The 10361-nt window shown below is 48.0% G+C and overlaps 2 protein-coding genes across 2 annotated transcripts; both read right to left on the bottom strand.

Annotated features, from left to right (window-relative positions):
• Nucleotides 1-227: 227 nt before the first annotated feature.
• BKA67DRAFT_426108 (uncharacterized protein) lies at nucleotides 228-1003 on the bottom strand. The gene has a single exon (XM_046096839.1). The coding sequence runs from the start codon at nucleotides 858-860 to the stop codon at nucleotides 393-395; it is 468 nt and encodes a 155-aa protein (XP_045953606.1). The 5' UTR covers nucleotides 861-1003; the 3' UTR covers nucleotides 228-392.
• Nucleotides 1004-2547: 1544 nt separating this feature from the next.
• On the bottom strand, nucleotides 2548-3244 carry BKA67DRAFT_695546 (uncharacterized protein; the record flags this gene model as incomplete). Its single annotated transcript, XM_046109308.1, has 2 exons — nucleotides 2548-2955; nucleotides 3154-3244. The coding sequence occupies 2 exons, from the start codon at nucleotides 3242-3244 to the stop codon at nucleotides 2720-2722; spliced, it is 327 nt and encodes a 108-aa protein (XP_045953605.1). The 3' UTR covers nucleotides 2548-2719.
• Between the last annotated feature and the right edge of the window lie 7117 nt (nucleotides 3245-10361).

Here is a 10361-nt window from a genome sequence, read left to right as displayed (position 1 = left end):
CAAATTCGACAAACGCTGAGACTTGCGCATGTGGTTACGGGAAAAAGGAAACAGTGTGTTAGCATGAGCCGTTCCCACATACCTGAAGACTAGGAGATCTAAGTAGATTCTAAATCTGCGTCACTCTGTGCGTACGATCAAGGTCGAAAAACGATATATTTAAGTTGGGCTGGACACAGTTTACGTAGGGTTGCGCTCAACCTAGACTCATGTCAATACTTGGAGCCGGTACTCGAATGATTATAGATGTGTAAGATTGATCATGGCAGGCATGGAGATAAGTGCCAAAGTCGATGGGGACATGGGGGTATTAGGCTCAGATATTGCAAGACAAGATGTAGCTAGAACTGTGTATCGCTGGAGACAGTGTAGGCTCTCGGGATAGTTTCGACTCACCTTGCAAACTTTCCTGTATTTAGTGACGTTCGAGAAATGACCAGGAGATGTGAAGATTCTGATACATCAGGTGGTCGAGCGACGCGACGCGACAAGTAACAGCTTCCAAGACGAGCGGCGGTGCTTAATGTTTTAGGATTGCAGCGACAACTTATATGACCATTCAGATGCGCGAAGCGATATGTGACGGCCAACTTGGTGACTTCGCAACGAGAAGGTTTTTGGCCAAGGTTTGAAGACAAATAGGAAAAGTCTTTGGGTAGAGCGGTCTTAGAATCGAGCAGTAGGCTCTGATGTTCGAGAAACGCTTTGCAACTCTGATATCCTGATTCGCGTGGCTGTGATGTTTGGATGTTGAAAGTCGAAAGATGGACCAGGATGACAAGAAAGCAGGACAAGGGACCGTGGTCAGTGGAGGCGCACCAGCAGCCGTTGAGAAGGAAAGTCAAGCAAGAACGGGTCATTTGTAGTGGAGGGAAAGACCCGAGCAGGCCTGCGCAGAAGCAGAAGCAGAAGCGGGCTTGGGCATGTAATGTCAGGGGGGGGGCCCACGACTCCCACGCCGCTGCAAGGTGCTGAAGAGGCAAGGCGCAGGGGCAAGGTAAACGGTCCCGTCCCAATCGCAGAAACCTGCAGGGAAGCCACAGCTTTGAGTTTTGTGCCGGACGCGAATTCCCAGAAATAAAGACACTATTGCCCTCACTACAGACAGTATGTACTCACAATCTTCTAGTTGTCCATACAGTACGAAAAAATTGCCATGCTCGGTCCAGCCTTAGTCTAGACTAGAGCCAATGGGTTTACCATGTAATTCAAAGCCAATCTTGGAACTTTCAAGACTTGCCATGTGGCCAGTTGAATTGTGCCGATTAGACCTATGCGAGAGTAGCTATGTAGAGCGTTCAGAGAGGGTAGTATTCTGCATGATCTGCGCTCATGCGCTGTCTACATGTTCATCAAGTCAAGGCAAGAAACACCATCGAAGCGCGGGAGCTTACAGTCCCAGAGACACACGGCAGTGGGGACGAGACCATGTTCGGGCTAACCCATGTCCACCTAACAGGGAATAACAGAGACTTGGGTCAGTGGAAATATCACTAATGCAGAACGACATGAACAAGGACAGCTTCTCTTCCAAACTTCGAGATTAGGTAGACAAAACCAAGCTCAATACGGAAGACCCTTCGCCGCAGGTACACTTCAGTTACCAGCAGACTGGAATTGCCGTTGGTACGTGCTGGGAATTCGTATGACACCACAATTGCGATCTTCTGCAGGATTATGCAGACGAGACGATTGACGACCAATTCCATCATGTCAATCCCATAACTCATTGATAAAACGCAAAATAACTCTCCCCACGCACCAGTAACGAATACTGCATAGCGCGGTTCGTCGGGAAGGAATGTGGACACAAACTATACCAAGTACGCCAATCAACTAACGTGGCAGGCGTGGTACCGGATATTGCCTCTTAGCTAAAGTACTTGAGATAGTACTTTGCATTAGAACTAAGTTAACCCCCTACATAGATTCTGATGCCGGCATACACCACCCCAGGCGGCGGCGTGTGCTGCGTGGGTGTTGCCTCACTACTTATCAGCGCTGATAGATGTGACCGGATGGGCCACAAAAGGTCGCTGGACATGCACTCCGATTATCTTTATAGTAAATTCATGGTTGTCATGAAAAACGAATTCTAGCATCAGTGCGTGTGACACAGGTTATAGCAGCGATTCCTTGGTCAAAATACGCTCTCTGCTTAGCCAATGTTACATGTCCGGGCAGAAACATGAGATGGTACAACATTTCCTGGCGGGCTTCAAAGAATATTACTGTATTGGGTCCCGTTGCACAGTCTGAATGCTATGACGATATCAGTGTCTAGTCGATGAGCGGTACCCGGTATGAAGAACGCCATCAAGTTACGTTGTGGCATACGTCTTGTTCTACATGCGGCTCGCGCCTACATGATTGCATGCTTGGTTAATATGACAGAATTGTTGATCTTACTAAGTTGTTACGCTTGTTTCTAGTTGAGACAGCTGGATACGCTTCGTCCAGGCTGTCTCAGCCTAATGACCGGTGAGGGAACATGGCGAACGGGACGGCGTGGTTCTAAGTAAAGCGGCCGATGGCTGCTACAGTATCCTAAAGGGCTTTGCACCTCGGTTGACATATGACAAAAACAGTTCGGACACCGGCGGTGGATGTGTTTTGTTCTGATCGGTGGTGTTCCCTCCCGATGAACGCATACAGCCCACATTACTGGGGGCCGCCAATCGCATTCTAGGGTATACAATTGATGTTACGCGGGTTGATCTCACGTAGTATCGAACTCGAACTTGTCGCCTGACTCTCTAATGACGAAAACAATTTCTCCGACGTCAATATTTCTTGTAATTTTAGGCGACTCGTAAGCCAGCAGAATCCCGTCAATGATGTTGCGGCTTGAAGAGTTGCACATGCACGTGCGGAGATGACTATTTCTGCTTTTAGACCATAGCCGCTCGCCTTTGACCGTGAGGGCGGCGCTCAGCGTGACACTAAAATCAGGTACTTCGGAACATCAGTGCCAGGCCCCATTGACTGCAAAAAATACATACTCCCGTTGGCGAACACAGTCCGGTACAGGATAGTCACGTAGGATGTGGCATGTGACCTTAGGTATGTTCTGAGTACATGTTGTTGCTACTGTAGCATAGCTGCGTCATCTATATCGCAGCTGTAGGCATTCGCATCCATCCAGTATAGCACCTTCCTGTTCAAGAACAGTCCAGCCTGCAGCTTGCTTCCTCGAACCGTAGATTTGGGACTCGAGTTTAAGCGAGGGCGCGAGAAAGTGCATTATGACATTGTGTTTTCAGCGCGATGCTCTGATCCCTTCTTTCGGATTGGTTCTGGAACGCATAGTGCCATAGCTACTGTAACCACAACTGTCTTGAGACACAAGCCTGCTGATGAACGTGACTACTTGGTACCAAGATGTGCTATTAATATTCTAAAGATGTCTTCCTCGCTCTAAACGCTAATGGGAATGGCGTGCAGGCATTTAGGCCCTGCTTCCCGCCTTGCCCCATCAATTGTCTTGAATCGAGGAGTTGAAACTGCCAGGTTCTGTTCACGGCGCTGCGCTGCTTGTCTAACGATGAGAGAATCTCTCAAATTCGCAAGTCCTCAAACCAGCGCATGTTGCTGTTCTGTGGAGTCACATTTGTGTATAAATCAAGTTTAAATATGCTCCAAGTGTATTTTACAGCGGCCACTGCCTGCCAAGAGCCGTTAACAAGACGCACGATGTAGTGCCTGCATCAATCCTTGACCGGCAGATCTACCCTGGCGTTTGCCAGCAAAAGTGAGATGCACAATTGCAAACATCGTGAACCATTAATCTTGGTTGCTTTAGGGTTCTTCGAGATCACAATCTTGGGCACAAACTTGATGGGAATTTAAACACAGCGCTAAACCTCATCCCGCAGTGAGGGGCACCGAATAAATTAATGTTATACCGATCTTATTGCAATTGAACCGTCGATACTGACATACAAGCCTACGTACGAAGAAGCTGCAGCGAGTCGCCAGATGATAGATTCCACAACATCGAAAGGAAAGCAAACTTGCAAAGCCATCACAGCAGATCTCACTATTGTAAACTGACATGGCGAACTAACGAGAGACTAGCGGTTTTGCTGGGGGTGGTCCCTACCTCAATAGCCTGATGATCGAGCCGTCGCACGTTGCCGCAACGTGGATTAGCTACGATCATGCTAGTAGCACTTCTCACTACACCAGCTACGAATCATCACGTATGGAAAGCAACGGCCTTAGAGACCTCCCACAAAACAGTTGGCGCCAATGGCAATGCAACAATTCCAGAGCTTTGGTATGTATTGCATCGACTGCCAACCACACTGTCCTGCTACCAGCGTTATGATTTGTGCCAGCGTCCCCACCATTGACTGCTTGTGTTGGTTGCCCCTTCACGTTGAAACCCCACTGCGAATCGGTCAAGGATCGAGCTGAGGAGACATTTGCCCTTCCGTGATCCCAATTGCCACCCTGGCAAAAACTTGCAACCTCACCAGGAATGTGGGAGCTATCCGCCTTTTCAAAAGAGTGTGTGGTACTATGTAACCTACTAGGTAGCTGGGCAGCATGCAGGCATGCACCTTTAGGAACAAGGGGTGTACCAAGTACGACAGCAACAGCGGGTGCACTACTTTTTGGCATGGCTTGCTTGCTCGACCTTCCAGGATTGCATATCGATCCCTCATCCTGGCTTCGCTCCTGCTCACACACTCTAGCTCAAGTCTTAAAAAACGAATTGCTGGCCACACAAGCTTGCGAGCAAGACAAGCACCATTCTTTTTCTCAACGGCCACTTGGGGAAATGCCCTTGTAGACGCCAGGAACTCGGGAATTTACCAACCCCCCCCCCCCCCCGTCTTTGCTTCCTGGTATTGGGCTTGCAGCCATGCTTCCGCAAAACGTGCAATGGGCAGAGACATGGTCTCTAATGCTAGTCGCGAAGTCAAAAATAGCGCCACGAGATCTATCTCAAAAGACGACTTAGAGCATTGAGACTGCATAGCAGTCTCATATTATGCAATACACGTGAACCAACTTTCTAGAGCTTCGAGCCGAACCACGCGATTCGTTCTGACACGAACACCGCCAAGTCGGGCCTCATGAAGGCGGGCGGATCGGCATGACCTCTTCCTTCTTGACCATCTGCTAACTGTTGACAGCCTTGTGCCTCGTCATAGTTAACTTCCCCGAAATAAGGCTTTCAGGGATTCAAGGTCCTTACTCGACAGTTGGCACTTATTTGGTACTTACTATGTAATTCTAGCATGAAAAAGTCTAGACCGCATGCAAAAATGGTGTCATTGTCGGTGTGTTATTAGCACAGCTGGACCCATATCTTGTGCGAGACTTAGCTGCGAACATGGATGTTCCTGTCAGATCTGTGCCTCGCTTAGCAAGTTCAGATGGATTTGCTTTATCGAAGTAATTGGCATATCCACTTATTGGTATGATATTCTGCTTTGCGGAAAGTCTTGTTATCTCGCTCAATATTCCTCTTACATAGTACGTCCTATTTCTTTCCGTCACTCCCGGAAGATTAATCGAAAAGAGCAATCATCTCCTTTGGTTTCAAGGAAGTCCTGCAGCCCGCGGCAGCGTGCCGGTGATGGTGCGGTACCGCTAATTCTATTCACTTTGCTTCCAGGCCCTCGCTCTCGCGCCACAATCTCGTGAACCCGATGGCATGTAAAGGATTGCCGGCCTGGAATCCATTCGCCGTCAATGAGCTTTCGTTTTGCGAATGTGGAACCCGAAGCTGCAACGTCCTTCGTTACTGCTCCACAACTCACAAGTCCAGTGGGCATCTCTTGAAGGACTTTTGTAGCAGCCCGATAGTGGTGGGCAACGCGTTTTTTGAGGTGAGATGCAGCCACGGGAAATCCATTGAAGCGAATCAAATGACTTTGTTCTAGACCGTGATCTGTTGCGGTGTGAACGTAAAGGGACAAATATCTTGCAAGGGGGGACATCGCAAATGTAGTGTTTTCGTGATACGACGCCTGTATTGTCCTCACCAGCCCTCATGATCGATCGAGACAGTGCATACGATGTTATCTTCTAGGGTACTTGTATCTCTACGTGTTTTTTAATGAGAGTGCGATCTGTGGCTGCCGCCGTCCTACTCAGTCTCAACGACTACTTAGTATGCTGAGGTTCCTTAATGCCAGGCACTCAGGATAACCCCTGGAGACAAATCATGGCTACGCATACCAGACGCCAGCGGGCTTGCATTGCGCACCAAAGAGTTTCTTTGCGATGCTGCTGTGAAACCGTTTGGGAGAGATTGGCCCGACTTCCCGTTTATGTTGACGAGGCCATCTGAGACACTCACGGCCAAGAAGGAGCCCTGGTCGCTGTCTACATATGCAGTCGTTTAGGTTCCGGCAAACTGGTCACCACATTTGAATATCAGCGATCTTGCTGCAAAGACTAAACCCTGACAGATGGGGGGGTTGAGCTTAAATAGGTCAGGGGGTACTCGAGTCTGCCATGTTCCGTTGAGCAGCAATCAACCTCCTCCTTGTCGAGACTTGATGTCTTTACAAATTTTGACTTCGTTCAAACTCCAGTCCCAAGCTTCAACCACCGATATTCAAGACCGTATCTTCTACCTAAAATATCTTGGCGACAGGCTCATGTAGCGTTGTTAACGATAATATGTCATCTAATATCTAAAAAGCAATATCTTGCGCCGGATCCGACGCCTACCCGAGACTACAGCCATCTCGTGAACGGCATCACGAACGACCCCAACAAAAGAAGCAATTCTGATGATGTTCGGTACCACCTTCTGCGCCACCTGGCCACCACGAATAGACTTTCCAGTATTCAAGATGACTGGTTGACACCCAAGCTTCAAAAACTAATATGGCAGGCCTGGCAGGGTGAATATGTTTGCCCCTTCCTGACTATATCCAGAACTGCAGCCGCTACCTGCATATCAATACTACCTAGAAGTAAAAATTGAGATCCAATCGACCTCAAGCCTCAAAGCTGAAAGACTTGCCACTGATGCTTTACTGGACAATCTTGAACAACAATGTTCATTACAGATTATGAATTGCAAACGCACGGTGTGAACAGGTTGCAACCTGTTCATAAGACCTGTTGGACAGCACCATAAAAATTTGGCAATAACAGTGGCAACAACGGCCACATCTTTTTATGCAGGGCATGTCTTACTGATTACTATCATCGGTCCATGATCAAAAGTTCCTATGGTGGTCAACAACGGACGTCCAATTTTTCATAGTCTCAACTCTACCATCATTAATGTATGCAAACGATACAACTCCGCACTTGAGTACTATGGCAGGAAGGCGTTGATCCGTCTAAAATACGACTTCCCGATCTATCGTTGTATTTGCATCAGTGTTGGCATGGCTTTCAGGACTGTATGTATACTCGGACAAGGTTCGTGCCCGAGCCACCTCAACAGCAACTACCGTGATCCATTTATTCAGCAATGCGTCTTGACAGTCTATGCTCATCACCGATATTTCTGCAGCCGAAATGAATCTACCAGTATTGAGGAGCCGTGTCTCGAAAATTGATGACGAAGCCTACCCATAGCCTGACGTAGCCTCCTCCGAATAGTTTGATAATGAGCGTGCCTTATAAAAGGTAACTATAGGAAGTGGAATTAGACTATATCAGTTACATGGGTTGACAGAACCGGGCTAATTGAAACACAAAAATTCTCCGGCCACAAACGTCGCTTGTCCATCACACATTATGTGTATCAGCTAAATTAGGTTGTGAAACAGAACAAGACCACGAAACTACGGCGAGGCCTAGAATACTTCGATTGCATCAAGTTGAAACTTTGCGATTGTGCTTGTTCCTGAACTGTGATAAGATTCTTTAAACATGATCAAAGGACAAATCCTTTCTGCATCTTGAGAGCAGGGGGACTGATCTCGTTACCGAGCAAAAAGTCACTGCTCCCCCGGTCAAGCGAGACCGGGAGCCCCGGCCCTCCTATATCCACAGTACTGCCATTCGCCAAGGGGAGGGGTGGAAATCAAGATGGAGCAGGAGTGCGGGCACACACACACACACACACACACACACACACACGCACTCACACCTCTACAACCACCATCAGCAAAGCAACCCTTGTTTACGAAATCATCTTACAAGGGAGCCCTCCACCACGTAAGCGCGGGGAACGATCCCAGAGTTCCCAAGGGAGGATCCTCCTGAGCCTTGCATTTCGATTCTTTCTCTGGCTCCATTTTGTTTGCTGGGGCCCAACGGCTTCTTCCAGCCAGCAGGGAGCGAGCATTGGCATGGGGACTACGGCGCAAGCAGAACTTGGAGGGTGCTGCACCATTCACGCAGCCGCGGTGTCCCCGTGGCGCTCTTGACCGATTCCCTGCTTTCTGGTGCTTGGCCTTACTGATTTCGTGGGCACACCCGGTATGGAGTACTGCAAACTGGTCACGGTTCTGGTGTCTACTGGTTCTTTTCAACACAGTCTTTGTTCCAAGTGGCGTTCCATTCGCTCGTACGGACCTTGGAGCTTACTGGAGGACACATTGCCTTCTACAGCCTAGCTCGATGGGCTTTTCTTTACTAAAACCACCGAGATATGTCCCCAGAAGGATCAAGTACCGAAAAGCTCCAGGCTTGGCCTGGGAAGTATCGTTCCTTGACTATCGTGATAGCGGGACGCCCCCTACCGGCCGAGCCATCATAATTAGTTCCGGAGGGTCGTTCGTCTCGAACGCGTGAGTGACCCAAGGTACTGCGCATGACGCGCCGTGTATAGAATCATGTTTGGAATAGAATCATCACGTTGCATTCGGGACCAACTGTTCCTGCAGCAGAACCAACAATGCGTGAGGTCACAGAAATCTTTATCGAGGCTCTCGATGACTGCGTCCTCAGTTTTTGAACCTGTTTTGTAGCTCATGGATCTTCATGTGTACTACGGCAATACTGCATATCTTTATGCACGAGAGCTGGACTCGATGTCTGTCAGCAGAACCTCCCCTGCACAGGCTTTGTACAAGACAGATTGTACATAGCCGCGTTCGGGGGTTCCTGAGAATACGTGCTTTGGCGATGCGGTTCATGTGTGGGAGCTTATCGACTGTCAAAACCAGCACGTCGTGCATGATTCGGGGGTACGTACATCTCAGGGATTTGAGCGCTACAGTAGGACCAGATGATGTCCACAATTTGTGAACAGGCATGCTTATCCGCTGTGGGGGTTCTGCTTGCTAATACGGAGTACTGGGTTTGGAAAAGGCTGGCCGAAAAGGGAAATCGATAGTCATGTAAAGACAGCCTCTGTTTAATGACCGGACGAAAGTGTACTGGATGATATCCTTGGAAATGAACAACAATTTGAAACTCGGGCGATCTTGATGCAGTATGGCTCGAGCTTCAGAAACTTGTTATCAATGTGATTATAGACGGGCGAAATGTTCGACCGAGCATCATATTCTATTGGAAGATGAAACGAGCTACCGATGAGCAAACGAAGATCTTATGTCAAATGTCGTTAAATGTCATCAATCTTATTCTGATTTGACGTCGGTGCTGCAATGATAGAATAAGCAAGCCACCACAGAGCAGGGATTACATCGTTGAGGCAGGGAATCTCGGGCCGAGTATGGCGCAGCACGTTCAAATGGTCCAAGCTGAGCGTACATAGTAGGAATAGTAGCATGAGTACAGAGTATAGCTCTTGTATCACTTTCAAGAAGGGACCATTAGCATTTACACGCGATACCAACACTAGTCTCATCTTTGAGGGAATGATCGTTTCATAAATCCAGAAAAATGTACTATGAAACAGATTTGAGTAGCCTGCTCAGAGATACACGACCAATGTAATCACAGGCCAAGCAACCGAAGCGTCTGCTTCACTATGTGTACAAGAGGATGTCCGGTCTCGTAGATGATAGTGTAGTATAGTAGTACTGGTGCCAAAGCTACTGGTTTTCTATGATGTGACATCGTACTGGAATCACCAAGTTCTTCAAAATTTCCTTTGAGAATAGATCATAAACACATGCATTCTGTGATTCCACCATGTAGCCCTGATCTCGTCACCACTTTTTGTGTGAAAAGATAGTCATGATCACTGACAAATTCTAGCTTCCAATCGATATTATTCGCTTCATTGAGGACGGCATATAAGATTAGAAATGCCAATCCCGTTCCTACAATTCCCCTATCTTCAAGCCCAAAGAAACACCTTCAACGAAATGCCCCAAAACACTATAGAGATAACAGCAAGATGTTCCCCTTGTCTCTAGCTGCAACTGGAGCTCGTTAATAAGAAACTCAGAGTCTCAAGGTGTACTCTTGTCGAAGAGGCCTCATCTCCAAGTATGGCGTTTCATCCCTAATCACCTTCAGCA

Source organism: Truncatella angustata, assembly GCF_020726525.1.
Source record: "Truncatella angustata strain MPI-SDFR-AT-0073 chromosome Unknown BKA67scaffold_9, whole genome shotgun sequence".
Classification (NCBI taxonomy): Eukaryota; Fungi; Ascomycota; class Sordariomycetes; order Amphisphaeriales; family Sporocadaceae; genus Truncatella; species Truncatella angustata.
The sequence above is the reverse complement of the archived record's forward strand: the minus strand, read 5'-3'. Positions and strand labels throughout refer to the sequence as shown.

Bases quoted from the DNA above. Each gene is read 5' to 3' on its own strand.
- BKA67DRAFT_426108 (XM_046096839.1), bottom strand. From the start codon at position 860: ATGACCCGTTCTTGCTTGACTTTCCTTCTCAACGGCTGCTGGTGCGCC.